This window comes from Hoplias malabaricus, chromosome 11, assembly GCF_029633855.1.
Source record: "Hoplias malabaricus isolate fHopMal1 chromosome 11, fHopMal1.hap1, whole genome shotgun sequence".
In the NCBI taxonomy this organism is placed as follows: domain Eukaryota; kingdom Metazoa; phylum Chordata; class Actinopteri; order Characiformes; family Erythrinidae; genus Hoplias; species Hoplias malabaricus.
This window is the reverse complement of record NC_089810.1, coordinates 30648605-30663990: the sequence shown is the minus strand read 5'-3', so window position 1 is coordinate 30663990 and position 15386 is coordinate 30648605. Positions and strand designations below refer to the sequence as shown.

The 15386-nt window shown below is 40.4% G+C and overlaps 1 protein-coding gene across 2 annotated transcripts in view; it reads right to left on the bottom strand.

Moving 5' to 3' along the window:
• Positions 1-833: 833 nt before the first annotated feature.
• Positions 834-15386, bottom strand: part of cdon (cell adhesion associated, oncogene regulated) — a 53461-nt gene continuing 38908 nt past the window's right edge. The window contains exons 13-20 of one of the 2 annotated variants that reach the window (XM_066685447.1): positions 15157-15338; positions 11720-11825; positions 9647-9769; positions 8865-9056; positions 7058-7353; positions 5873-5952; positions 2424-2685; positions 834-1652 (exon numbers count right to left, since the gene is read on the bottom strand). In XM_066685447.1, coding sequence (XP_066541544.1) covers positions 1482-1652; positions 2424-2685; positions 5873-5952; positions 7058-7353; positions 8865-9056; positions 9647-9769; positions 11720-11825; positions 15157-15338 — 1412 coding nt within the window. In that variant the 3' untranslated portion in view covers positions 834-1481. Of the gene's footprint in view, positions 1653-2422; positions 2686-5872; positions 5953-7057; positions 7354-8864; positions 9057-9646; positions 9770-11719; positions 11826-15156; positions 15339-15386 lie in introns of both variants that reach the window. The other variant, XM_066685448.1, reaches the window with a different exon arrangement.

Here is a 15386-nt window from a genome sequence, read left to right as displayed (position 1 = left end):
AGTTCTGATTATATAATGTCTCATTGTGTTAACGTGATTTCAGATTTTCCTCTCCCAAAATCCAGGAGGCGAAAAGCTACTTAGACAACGTTCAAATTACAAGCCTCATTAATCAATTCCGAATATTTCCTCAGATCAGATTGGGCTGTCTTGATGGTTCATATTAATAAATGTAACATATTTGTGAGAAGATTCATTTTATACATTGCACTGCGCTCGAGAGGACGCCAAACAGCTCGTGGACTGCACGATTAGGACGAGAATCTACTCCAGGCTCCCTCCATCCTATGTAGTGCAAAGTGTAGATCATAAAATACTGGGTTGCGTTGTACGTCAAATTAGTTTATATCCAGGTAAAAGCTTCACCTCTTGCTCTAGAACTAGTGCCCTGTCTGGGTGTAGTAGTCTAGATTTATAATCTGTGAAGTGCACTTTGTAGGCAGTATAGTGTTATTTGGATGCAGCTGTAGCCTTTATCTCCTCCATCGGTAATGGGAACGTTATCCAGCATGAGAAGAGTAGACACTAGTTACATTTGATTAGATACATTTTCAGACATTTTTAATTTGAGTTTATACACTATTGCCCTGTTCACACCTGGCATTAATATCTTGGGTTATCCAATCACACTAGGGATCAGATTTTTCCAGTAGAGGTATGACAAACTTGAATAAATCTGCAAGTTTTTGTCCTAGAAACATTCAATCGTTTGACTTTTTTATTGGCTTTTTCTGACTTTTTCAACAGTGTTTATATATGTTGAAGTATCCTGATTTAATATATTTTTTCCCGTACTGCATATCCCTGTTATTACCCTCTTCAAATAGAACTCAAAAAGGCACCAAAAAAAAGAACTGATTCTTCCATATCTTCTCTTTATATTATTACACAACTTTACACATACAATGGCTAAACTCCACACTGTGTGGAACGCAGGAGACAAAAATAGACATATACAACAAAAAAATAAAAAGTATCTCATCCAAAAAAAAGCATAAATAATATAAAAGATGAACTTTTTTTTCTTAAAACAGATACATTCATATGAAATAATATTTTACTACTAAAAAAAATAAATAAGTCATCTAAAGAGTTTCTTTTCTTGTCTTTTTTTTTTTTTTTTTTTTTTTTTTAAATCAAAGGTCCTTCCCACAGATAAAACAGATTCAGCTTCTCCAAGATCTATCCATCTGTGTCTCTTTACATGCATTTTTTAATTCTTTCATCGCTTTCTTTCATCGCTGTCCATCCAGCCTGGTCACTCAGTATAGTGTCCTTCAGGTTACACATAGTCTCTGATCATGCCTTTGCCGGCCATCTCCTTCTGTGGTAGACGTTTTCCTCCCTCCTCTGGCGCATGTTCCTTTGTCCTAGTCCATGTATGTTTGCATGTTTGCAGTGTGTATATGCGAGTCTGTTAATGTCTCTGTGTTTATGTGTGTGTGTTTGTTTATGTGGTGTGTATGTGATTACGCATGTGTTCAGATCTCCTGAACTGTGGGCTGGATAAAATCTCCAGTCAGGCCTGCAGTAGAGATCCAGGCAGTTTTCTCTTTACAGTCCAAATCAGGTAGGCCCAGCCTCTCCCAGCACACCACAGGCTCGTCTGAGTCCACACACTGCACTGGATCTTCTAGCTCTGTGTCATGCCCCAAAAACAGAAAACAGAGTAGAACAGGAGAGATTAAAGAAATATGAAAACACAAAACAGATTTAGCGTCTATAGCGTTAAACACTTCCATTTCCAAGCTATTTTATAAAACACTTATATACTAATACTTTTCAGGTCCAACAAAGTATCTTGCTTGGTTAAGAGTAGTGTCATCTCCTTAGAAAACAATAATAACCATTATATTATTGAATTTTAATATAGTTTCAATATATTTCGACCATTTACTTCATAACAACCAGAAAACATCACTAGCTGTACACTGATGTCTTTGTGGAGACATACATTTCCAAATCCACCTTAAATGGTGGCTCATACATTTTGGCGTGTGATGCTACTGCAACATTTAAGGTGGAAATGGAAGGTTTGAAATAATTCTGCTGAAAAAGAAGCTAAATTTAGTTTCATATTACAGAAGAGTTATGTGCAGGTGATAATACATGATTGTTGAACACTTCTGAAGACAAATGATGCCCTAAATATAACTAAAGACTTGCTAAGCGCTTGTTATTTGTAGTTTTTGCAGATAACAGTCAAAATCTAAAAAGGTAAGTCCATTTCAAGCTGTCGAAGAACACATGCTCTAAAAGCAGTGTAGCATTGTAGTACATTTACCACTTTTAATTTATCTAGTACTGCCCTGAAAATCGTAGATCAAAAGTATATAATGAAAACTCTATTTAAACACCTCTGTTGTTTAATAAACTGTGCTGGGAGTGTGATCAGGAACCCTTTACTGGACTTTTGCCTCACCTCTTCTTGGCTCAGTGCCTGGCTCCACGTCCACTGGCACATGGGAGGGATTGTGAGTAGGGGACAGGGTCGTGTCCTCTTCTGTCTCTACGGCTGGCTCTTGCTCGCTGTTCCCATGGAGCTGCGGGCTGTCTTCACCGCGGCAGCAAAGTGAGCCGTGGTTCAGGGGCACCATCTCGAGGCCGTTGAGCTGGCAGGGTGCCACACGGTGCATTAAGGGAAGAGTGCCACCAGAGAAGTTTCCATTGGCTTTCGTGTAACACCTGGTTTTACACACACACACACACACACACACACACAGCTCAGACAAAGGAGTGAACCACTAGAGTGTGGTAACTTTTCAGAAGATGGAAAAAGATTCTTAAGAGAAAGATTCTTATTTAAATTTAAATAATTTTGATTCTTATTTAAACCTTATTTAAATGATTTTGGATGATTTTTATTAGTCAATGTCATGAAACAGCAGTAAGGAAAATAGTAATAAATGCGGATTCAATGTTTTGTTCTGACATTGACGCTACAAAGAGTGATTACTGAGTTGTAGAGCAGTTCTAGACTTCTTTCCCAAGGCTCTCAACAAGGCACTTTGACCAAACATGCTAAAACTTTCTCCAAATACACTTGTCTGAATAATACACACCCTATGCCTCTTAGTGGGCCTTCTCTTGCCAAAATGTCAATTCTTTCCACTCGGAGCTGCCAGAGAGCACTGCTGTAATGAGGGCTTGGCCAACTTTCACACTTGTACTGATATGAGCTATCGACTCATGAGTGTGTAGGTGTGTGTGTGTGTGTAGGTGTCCAGTGTGTTTCATTATAATCTGCGTGATTTATTTTTGTGTTTTTGGCTTCCAGTATTTTTGCTGAATGTTACTTGTATGTTTATTTTGCTTAAGTGACATCACAGATTAGAGTGTCTGACTAATCACGAGGGCTGTGTTCACACACTGATGTGGCAGTAACTTGTGAATAAACATGATGAAATGTGTATCTATGTCAGTTACATTTAAATGTGTTTGGAATCACAGACTGTATTTTCTTACTGAGTACTGTCTCTGCTGCTGCCTTGGCATTTTTATAGATGCTGAAAGTTCTGTCCTTTGCCTCCAAGTTCTGAGAACAACCCAGCACTATTTGCTTTCTACATTATTATTGGAGTTATTTACAAAAACGTTTAACAGTAAATCAAAAAGGATCTGTGAATACTGAATCTGTGAATTTATGCTTCTGCGTTGCACCTACCCCATAAGCAATGTGTAGATCCCGCATAGACATGAACCCTGCACTGGACCCTACACCACATTCTATCACACACCTCCTCAGACATGTAACTACGTCTGTGATTGGTCTGCAGTTGGACGAACATGGATAAAGTCAAATCGAGGCACTTTAGTAATATGAACTCCTTCTCCTCACAACAGAGTGTGCAGATGGCAGTAAATTCATGTTGTAAGAGTTCCTTGGACATCAGTTTGGACAGAATGGGAGAGAGGGCAAAAAACAAAAAACCTCACTAGGAGAAGGAACACGTGGGAAAAAAACGTGCTTATATTTGTTTCTTTGCTTGTACTGCAATTAAACTATGCTTTGTTCCAATTAGTGCCCTAATACAACACTACTACACAGTGTAGAGGAATATATTTGAGAATCAGCATTAAACTTCCTTTCAATTCCAATTTCCACTTTCTCTTGCGCACTTCCATTGTGAATGTGTAGGACCTACATCACACAAGTGGCCACTCACAGTGCAAAGGGAGAATGGGGCAAGTAGAAGTGAGAAACTGATTTCTTTTGTGATTTGAAATTACATTTGCTGCTGTCTACACTGTCACAGGAAAAGGTGAAGAGTGATCACAAGACTTTAACATCGAATGAGTGGTTTGTTTTCAACTTATAACCTAACCTCAATGAAAAATACATATTTGGTAATAATGTATTACATGTGTTTTGATGTTGTGAAGAAATGTTTGGTTTCCACACACTTTAAAGTGCTTTATGCAACTAATTTTTGCTGTTACTATGGAAACTGCATCAAATCCCAATGCATTCCAAGTAAGTTCTGCTTTTGAAGTGGACATCAGTGTTGACTTGTTCCCTCACCCCTTTGAGGGCTCATTTAACACACTTCACTTCATTCCATGCAGAAATGGAGTGACCCTTAAGATGGTGTCAGGGATTCCCCTGAGAGGAAGTGGTGAGGTGAGGTGAGCGAGGGCAATTTAAAGCCAGTATTGAAACACAGCCTTAGTGTTTGTGTAGTGTAATTGCAGAGTGACGCAGACACACCAACGCACAAATATAAATGCTCATGACGGCGTCAGGCACTTGCGCAGGCTAAAGCTTAGACTCTGCGTTGAGTCAACACAGCAGCATAAATCTGCCTTTAGTAACACCCAAACTTTGATATTTAATATACAGAGAAGCCAACAGTCTTCAGTAGTGAGGACAGTGGGATGCCTAAATGTATTTCTGCTATTGTGTAAATATTAAAGGAAAATTCCACGTTTGTAGCATAATGCAACATCTGTCACTTATATAGCATTCAGTTGAGTACCATGAACTGTAATTTCCCTCTGTTTACAGCAGCAGGTGCTGAAGCCCATTTGAATCAATGGGTTTCTGTTCTTTTCCATGTCTAAAAGTTAATTATGTCATGGATCCTGCAGAGAGACATTTGTTTTTGCTTTAAAGAAGCAATTAGCAAGTTGTGCCAGTGCTGTCCAGTTTTTCCCCCTAGGTTTGCTATTTTTTCATGGTACTTTGAATGTCTTTACAAAAGCTGAGCAGCCTGTTTATTATCTCTTTTGTTTCACCAAATCTCATGTCAATGAGCCTAGTCTGTGTAATTGCTTGGATAGAACAGCATTCGTGTTTATATTTAGATGATATCAAAGATCACTCTTCTAATCCCATCAGTCACTGCTATGATTAGGCTCCTGTGGGCTTTTTATCAGAGACCAGGGCCGTTCCTCTACGCTGGATGGTAAGACAAAGTAGAAACTGCCTTCTCACTGACATACATTCATAAACACAAAAACAAACAGAACCTTGAAATATAAATACACACACACAGACACAAGTAAACAAGCTCTGAAACAGATTAATGCACACACACAAAAACTCTCTCTCTCACACACACACACACACAGTGAGCTCTGAATGACTTTTAGTCGTATCATTTCCATTCACCCAGCCCCTTGAGCCCGAGGGAAGTAAACACTGTTCTCATTAAGAGAGTCCCGCTGGCTGCACTTCGAATAAACTGTTAGTGCCGGACACACTAGAATACATAAACAAGTTTCACTGATGGCCGCATGGTGCGCTCTGTGTGTGTGTGTGTGTCTGGACCAGAACACTCTCGGGTCAGAGGTGGCTTGAACACCAGATGATTGCTTTCTTAATTGGAAGCATGCTAAACAGCAGTTTCATCCACAGCTTGCTTTCTCTCACCTGTTGTTGTTACAGAAGTTCTGGCAGTTCATGCAGTCTGAAGACTCTGTCTGGGGCAGAGCTGTGTACATTCCTCCCCCCTGCCACAGCAAAAACAAGATTAGCTTTCCAGCATTTCTCCCACTAGCAAGACTCTTTTACACTGATGTGACAGCTCACAAGAAGCATTAGATGGAAAATTCCATATTCTTTTAATAAAGTATCTATATCCCTTAATATTTTATAAAATTAATCCACATAGAGCAATTTGATATTATTAAAAAACATATACTTCTGTATGAAAAGAAGCAGCAATAACTTGCCCCATGATTTTTTATCTTTTATATTATTGTTTTATAAAATATTAGTGTGGGTCTGCTTTATATATTTTTACAGCACGTTATCAGGTTCATATACTCATGCTATTATGGTAAATGAACATAAAGAAGACAATAATATGCTCATTTCTCATTCTCTGGTGTATGAATTAAAAATATATGAACGTGTAGGGGGCATGTTTTGTCTGCAGATTAATTTACCGTAATAACATGCCTATATGTGATGGTGCATTCTAGTTTTCCCACTCTTACAGGTCTTTGAAAGGGTTAAGTACAATATATTTACAGTTCAAAACTTTGTATAGGAAGTTTTTAATCTTCTTTATTTATCTTTTTTCTTTTTTTGCTCTCTTTTTGAGTTGGGTTTTCCCCACATATACTTTCATTACACAAGAGACAGATAAAAGACTAATATGTGTATTTTTTTATGGTAAGAAAATGATTTATATCATTCCAGTGAAATCTTTCCTTGTGGGTCAGAGTCATTTGTATACTATCTGCATTTATATCAGCGCTGTCCAAACATGTTTCTCCATTTTTTTAACCACATAATTTTATTTATTTATTTATTATTTATTTTGATTTCATGATGAATGGACCTAAATGCTACAGATCCCTTGGAATAAATGAGACAAAAACAAATATTGGCCAAATAGCCCAGCCCTGCTGAAATCTCAGTCATAGTTGATATTCACATTTGGCAACTGTGGATCACATCAGTCAACTAAGGATTAACATAAACTACTGAAGTCAATATAAAATATACAGCGGTCGAAAATACTGCTCACTTTGTTTTGCCATGTATTGAATAAGCTCTGGCCACATAAACCCATGATAATGAGCACGTTCACAATGGAAACACACTTACATTGTGCATGTGGTGGGTGTGGGTGTGTTCATAGTCCATGGTGGTGTGGGGCAGGGTGGTATCATGGCTGTGAGGATGCCCTGAAGGGTAGAGAGGCCCAGAGCCATTGAGCAGTGTGAGGCCATTTGGGAGTTTATGGTGAAGATGATGGCAACTCTGAGGCATGACCGGTCCACCGTGGCCATAGCCAGCATGAACACTTCCATTGACCCGACTGGAGCCTGGCAGAGTCGTATATTCCAAAACGTGGCCGTTCATTTCAGCAGGCTGGTACAGGTACCCAGGAGGGTCATACTCTGGAGAGGGAAAGGATAATAGACATTGAGAGAGGAGACATTTTATTGAAACATCCCACACTATATATTGGTAGTGGGCAAACAGTTAATATGTTATTTTTGTTGTGATACAGTTTATCTTGATAAACAAAATGCTTTTTCAAAGCATATCATGGATGTCATCCCTAAAGAGCACTGACTTCATTAGAGATGATCATTTGTAACGCAGGTGACTATATGATGATATCCTTTTTTGACACATCGTACACCCCTACAACATAGAGGCATGACTGATGACAGCAAAGGAAATCAAAGATATAAAATCTAAATAAATTTAGAAACGAGGCACCCTTCCACATACGTAATGTACAGCAAGAGATTTTCCGTGTCAGATTCTCACAGCTGGAAATGTTCCATGTGTTTTAGGCATGGGATGGCACCTGTGTAATTTTTGCAGGAGGCATGGCATGAATTCCCAGTGAACTATTCATATATGCACTCACTCTGACATTACTTAAACTTTGTACAAGGCGGCTGGCCCCAGTATAAAGCCCTAGTAATATTTCATATAAACATTACAGACATTTGCATTCCCACATGTAGCTCCTCTGGGTAACGTGTGGAATATTTCTGGGTATGGCACATGTGTTAAAGGTAACGTCTACGATTGTGTGGAACTGCAGTTCTTCCTGAAATTATTTACATTAAGTGCTCAGCATTTTTTTAAGGCTGAATGGTAGATTTGAGGAGAAAAACCACTGTTATTTGCACGTAGCTGAAGTTTAATTTGTCAGAATATTTTATTTAAAGTGTGATACACAGTTGTTTAGTTCTGTCTGGGTTTACTTTCATGCATTTAGCACTCTCCCAAATTTAGAGTGGGCTCCCTACTAAATAATCTGAAACAGCATAAACAAGTCAATATTACCTACATATGGAGCAGAAATAAAGAAATATCCTTATTTCTTTTCATTATTTTCTTCCATTTCTCTACCCTGAGCAGAGAGAGAGAGGAAGCCTAGCATGTCTAACCAAGCCACTTTGTTTTATTTTTTTGTTATTTTATTTATTTAGAAAATTCCCTTTCACAGTATTCTAGAGGCGTGGCTAGCTCAGCTTAGCTCAGGGGCTTTTTTTGTGAGTGGTGAGATCCGACAACTAAACATGTAAACATACAAACATTTGCAGCATAAAGTTTTAGGCCATAAAGCACCACGTAACTTGTTTACACTACTGCCAGCTGTGCCAGAGCACTTGTTTAATAGAATCCACCAAGGCTGAATGTAGCCTATTTCTGTGAGTGGAATATTTGGGCTACTACTTTTACACTTACACACACAGACACACACTTGCACACATACATGCAGCCCACACTGTTTACTCAGTTGCTCAACCCCCATTCAGAGAGAGAGAGAGAGAGAGAGAGAGAGAGAGAGAGAGAAAGAGAGATCTTCAAAGGTCCTTGGTGAGGCCTGTTGGAGTAACTTAAAATGTGGCTGTGGATTTCTCCCCTGGTCTGGATCTGGACTCACTATGCATGCTGTGCTGTTGGCGGTTCCTCCACAGACACATGATAATGAAGACGAGCAGGATGAGCACCATGACACCCAGCACACAGCCCACTATCAGATAAAGCAGACCACCAGCAGAGCTTGGAGTCTCAGGGGGGTAAACACCCGGTGGGGTGATGGGGCGTTGGCTCGGAACACCTGGAGGCTGTCGGGCTGAGTGATAGAAAAAGGAGAAGGAAGGAGAGAGAGAGAGAGAGAGAGAGATGAAGAAGTGAGGAAGAAGATAAAACAGAATAATAAAACACAGAAAGTGGCCTTTGAAAAGGTTTTGTAGTTACTAGTTTGTTATTTTTTTTCCTATACATTAAATGAAAAGAAAAACTGTACATAAAACTTTTCGGAAATTTTCACAAATTTGTTCTCTGTAGATAATGGATGAAACTTCTTTTGATATTCACTGTAATGACTGTAAAGACTGTTAAAAATGAAAAATGCACTCAAACATCTGTTCAGACAGTTTTGTACAGGTACAAATCTATGTGGTTACAGCAGGTCGTGCTTTGAGTCTTGTTTTGATTTCACCAAGGCCTCTATTAATAGCAGTCATTAGTTCATGAGGTAAAGGCAAAGCGGTACAATGTGTGCCATTGTCTTTGACTCTAATAAAACCATCGCTGTGTTCAGGTCTGTAATTACAGCACTGACTTTTATAGCCTCCTGTCTTCAGTTTAAGTATAGCATTCCCATAACAGTACATCCTCCATGTCACCCTCTCTTTCCCGCCCTCTCTCTCTCTCTCTCACCTTTGGTTTCGCAGATCATCACATTACTGTATTCACTCTCTCCTGCGTCATTGAAGCACTGCATCTTGATGTCATAAGATGTCTCAGGCTGGAGCTGACCAATCATGTGCGAGCGCTTCATGCCTGTGGGAAGGAGAGGGGAAGGGGGTGGGGTTAGTTTGGCATAATTACATGGGGCTACCTCTCTCAAAGCATGTGTTGTTCCCTCCAGAGCAGAAGTTTACTCACTCTCTCTCTCTCTCTCTCTCTCTCTCTCTCTCTCTCACAGAGACCCACGAGGCCTCAGACACATGCTTTACTCCAGACAGACTCCTTATAAGGCAGCTTAATGTTTGTTCTGGCCCAGCTCCAGTAATTCCCACAGCAAGACACACACTCAGACTTCACAACACACTGCAGCCCTGTTAGCTCACAGACACGCACCCTTACTGAGTCAGCTTTCTAATCAAAGATTGTAGCACAGTGTTTCAATGTAAATGGTCACGCACCTGAGGCCGCAACATGACCTTATCAAGTGCATGCATGCACAGAAAAGGGAGAACAGATAACTCTAAGGATGCTCTTTATGATCAATGAGGTTGACTTATGTGAGGAAGCAATGCTGAGGTAAATGTGACTTAATATTAGACCAAGGGGGAAAATTGTTAGAAAGAGACAGAAGGAGAAAGAGCTCAAAATAGTTAGAACACTCAGGAAGGAAAAAAAAAGTATGTTGGGGCGGGTGGTGGGGTTTGGGGATCACTGTTAACATTCCTCTCTGCTGTACAAGCCCCCTCTCGCAGTGTGGAGTGTAGGGTTTCAGTTTAGGCCCATTAGAGAGGCAGCCATTTATTAAAAACACATTTTAGCCTAGCTCATTATGCCACGCTCCAGACTCAATGCACATCAATCAGCAGAATGAGCTTCCCTGGGTCCGCCCCCTCACACACAGGATATCCATTACACATTCACACACACATAATCATATATACCTAGCCCTATGTCCACTACTTTTCATTTTCCAACCCCCCTCATCAGAGCTTATTTATTCTTTTATCACTTTTAGCACCCATCACTGCAGCTGCACAGATGACGAATCAGCAAAGAGTCAGTGACTGAATCAGTATAGACACTGGATCATGAGCATGTTATGGAGAAATGTGGTTAAGAATGAATAAGATGGCCGCAAAAAAATTGGCAATTGTCTACAGCATGGTACCTACTGAACTCGACCAGATTCACATTATTTTTTTCTTTTGCAACAGGTAAATGGTACCTGGCAACTGGAACCGGGTACTGTTTAAGTACCTGCTTGCTCAAGGTTCTAATGGCGCATCTCCATTGAATTGTACCTACTCAACTTGGCTTGGCATGGCTCAACACGCTTTTCAGTCCTGGTCCCTGGTTGCTTTTCCACAACCAGAGTGAAATGTAGTTGATGACGGGAACAGCGGGCTTTGAAAAGCACAACAACGACAGCGGCAACGTTAAGTGCAAAAACAAATGCGTCCTTTACTGTAGCTTGGAGGTTTTAGAATTGGCCAGTTTTTTGCAGGATGTCTGCATTTCTTGGTGATTGATATGTCCCTGGCCAATCAGCGCTCTAGTCAGTCAATAAATCACTTAAGCATGTTGATGTGTGATACATGAGCACAGACCACATTGACAGTAGTGTTTCACGAGCTTGTTCTGCTTGTGTTATTGACTGCATTCTGTACAGTGAGAGCACAGAAACTACATTCCTCAGAGAAAGGTTTCAAGGATTGTCTACAGTCAAGGTTTGTCTCCTATGGCACACCATGAAGAAAAGAAAGAGACAACAGCAACAATGAATAAATGAGCCACTAAAGCCAAGGGAAAAATAAATGCACGTTACATGCGCACAGTGCTGCTACCTTCACACTGACAGACAACACAGATCAAACTTTTAATCTGATGACTATGCAGAAAGCTGATTGTTGAGTCAGTGTTCAACACCATAAGATCTACTGGAGCACCTGAATAAAACAAACTAAACATTTTGGATTTTATGCTTCTCTAATTTCCAAACGAAATGCATTTAAATCACATCACAGCGTTTCAGATCTATCTTACCTTCTACCTCGTCTTTCTTATAATCACTGTCGTTGTCACTGTCTGTGGGCCGGTAATAGATGTAGAAACCTTGGATAGGAGTGTTGTTGTTACTGGAAGGAGTATACTACAAATAAAACAGGAAAGAAAAATCACAGTCAGAATATTACATAAAGATACACAGAGATATTTAAGCTGGGTCTTCCAAAGATAGACTGCATTACAAGAGATATTAATTTACCCAAAATCCTTCACACAAAACGAAAAAAAAATGTAAATAAACAGCTGCAAGTGGTGAGATACTGTGGCACAGACAATGTCTTTTAAAATGTAGATTTTTTATTTATTAATTCATTGTCTGTATCCGCTTATGCAGTTCAGGGCCGCGGTGGGTCAGGAGTCTACCCGGAATCATCAGGCACAAGGTGGAATCACACCCTGGAGGGGGCACCAGTCCTTCAAAGAACAACACACACTCACACCTATGGACACTTTTGAGTCGCCAATCCACCTACCAACTTGTGTTTTTGGACCGTGGGAGGAAACCGGAGGAAACCCGCGCGGACACAGGGAAAACACCCGGAGCAGGAGTTCAAGCAGGACTTGAACCCACAACTTCCAGGTCCCTGGAGCTGTGTGACTGTGACACCTGCTTGCTGCGCCACCGTGCCGCCATAGATTTTAATTTAATGTATTAAAAATATAAACATTATTATCTAGTCAATAAGGCATGCCATGTAGTTAGCCTTCTGAGGACATCCGAAATGTGTGTGAATGAGCAGTTTTGTACACTACAAGCCTTTGTAAACCAGTGCTAGGAAAGTCTCTTCTGTTATGGCTACTGCAACTATATAAAAAAACACAAGAACCACAAGAGAACAGGTCACCAAACTGAACTTACTGCAGAACAATTTGCCCCAGGCAAATATTTGGAGACGCTAAGATCAAGATGATCAAGAACAAACCCCACTTCTTTTTTTTTTTTCTTTTTATATTTCTTGCTCTTTCTCTCCTCCATTTCCTTAAAACATACCACTCATTTAACGCTCTCCTCCCATGCCTTATTCTAAAAATAGCTTTTGCTCTATTCCGCTCCCTACAGCCGTATCTGGACAGGGCTTCCTAATATGCTCTGCACTCTCTCTCTCTCTCTTTCTATCTCACACACACACACTTGGAGACTTACAGAATGGTCACAGTGGGCTCAACCAATTAGAGGCCTGCTTTAGCAGTGTAGGCCGCAGGGGAACTTTTCAGGGGCTGATGGGTAATAGAATATACCCCAGTTTGAAAACCCTCTCTGCAATAGCATCTGGAAATACACTCACATACACACGAATGGACCTTCACACATCCTCGAACTAAGAAATGCACAAATGAGGCAGGCAGAGAGGTGAAAACTAACAAAAATAAACTCACACTTTCCCCACTTGAAGCATGTCAGAGCTCAGAGGTGACATGAGTGTTTTTGGCAGTGGAAGCTGCTGGGAACTTAAAGTCTCTTTGCTTTTTTAGCATGTAACGTGAGCCTAATTGATGTGGGCAGGCTTTTATGTGAAGTGTGGCGCACCTGGCTTAAACATTAGTAAAAAAAAAAAGGAATCTCATTTTAAAGTAAATGCTTATTTCTGAGTATTAAATAAGGACGAGGTTTCACTGGCTCCTAAACAAGAACATATGCAAGGTTTAAGGTATTTATGACATTAAATAATACACTAATAAGGTGCACAGGGCTTAATCCTTTGGGATGAAAACTGTTGTTGCTGACACATTAACAACGTGTTGCTCAAACTACAAATCCGGCATTAAACTAGCTCTTTTACAGTATGACACCTGTGGTACAGTGTATTAAATATCCCTGTGAAATCCCTCAAAAGGTCTACACAGACTTGAGGAAAGCAACATTTGTTTTACTGAAATACTGCTAATGCTTTTAAGAGCATTGTTGATTAGGCTGGACACACTTCGGGAATGTCGGGAGTGTGATGTATCTCTGTACATCTAGACAGCTACATACCACCACACAACATTAGTAACAGCATGAATTAAAATACCTACTGACAGCGCTGAGATAAAATCATAGAGCTGTTCATACAGACAACTGAGGCTTCTAGCGAATCTGTAAAATGTTAATGTGTTAATTATGCAGAGTTTATGAGAGTTTTTTTTAGTTAAAACAGTTCCTCTGGGTCTCATGAAACATCTGTGACCAGCCTTCATCAAAATACCACAAGGAGCAGACAACCCAGCACAGTTCTTTCCCATTCTAAACAGTCTTTTTTCAGAACGAATTCTTCCTTTAAATGAAAATGAACCACAGCTCGGTTCACTGCATGAGAGCCCAGGAGTAAGCTCTGGTTTATATTTATTTTCGCTTGTACACTTTCTCCTCTGTTGTTTTCCCCCATATTTCAACAATACATTTATTTCTCCAAACATGTTTGTTTTGCACAGTTTGTCCCAGTCTTTACGCTGTCATTTAGACCGACCATATAATTATGACCACCTGCTCCACTTTCTCTCAGCTCCACTGACCATAGAGTAGCACTTTGTAGTTCTGCGATTACAGACTGGAGTCCATTTGTTGCTCTGCACACTTTGTTTACCCCCTTTCAAACTGTTCTTCAACGGTCATGACTACCACAGGATATGATTTGGGTGGTGGATCATTCTCAGCGCTGCAGTGACAATGACGTGGTGGTCTTGTGTTATTGTGTGCTGTGATGGTACGAGCGGATCAGACACAGCAGTGATGCTGGAGTTTTATAAACTGAAAATAGTCCACCAACCAAAAACATCTAGCTGACAGCGTCCTGTGTCCACTCACGAAGGACTAGAGGACGACCGACACACACTGTGCAGCAACAGATGAGTTACTGTCTCTGACTTTACATCTGCAAGGTGGACCAACGAAGGAAGAGTGACCGGACTCAGTGTTTAAAAACTCAGAAAGCACTGCTGTGTCTGATCTACTCATACCAGAGCAACACACTAACATAACTCCACAATGTCAGTGTCACTGCAGCGCTGAGAAACACCCACCGCCTAATCACACCTGCTCTGTGGCGGTCCTGACTATTGAACAACAGGGTGAATTTGGGCAAACAACGTATGTAGAGTAACAAGTGTACTACCATCTGTAATTGCAAAACTACAAAGTGCTCCTTTATGGTCGGTGGAGCTGAGAGAATGGACAGCGAGTGTAGAAACAAATAGGTGATCATAATGTTATAGGTGATCTAACAGCGCTGTGAATTTACCAGACTCTGGGTTGATTTATCTCACAGTTTGGGGGTTGGTATACCCTCCAGATATTCAAAATAATGTGATAATGCTAATGCACTTTAAAATAATATTTCATCTTTATTGTCCAGGTATTTTATCAGCGGAGATACTGGTAATTGTATCTTTCCAGTAAACGTGCGTAAATATGGTGTCACCACTACTGCAGTACTTACAGTCCATCGCACCATGATCTGTGTATCACCGATGGCTTCGATAGAAAAGATGTGGGGTCCAGCCACAGGGCGGTTGGACACTGGGGGACTAGTCATCGCTACCTGGTATGGCCTGGAGGTGGCACTGTGGGGACTCTCCCCGTAATTGTTCATGGCAATGACGCGGAAGCGGTATGTGGAACCTGTGAGTGGAAACATGTGTAAGCTTACCAAATCCACACTGGATTAAG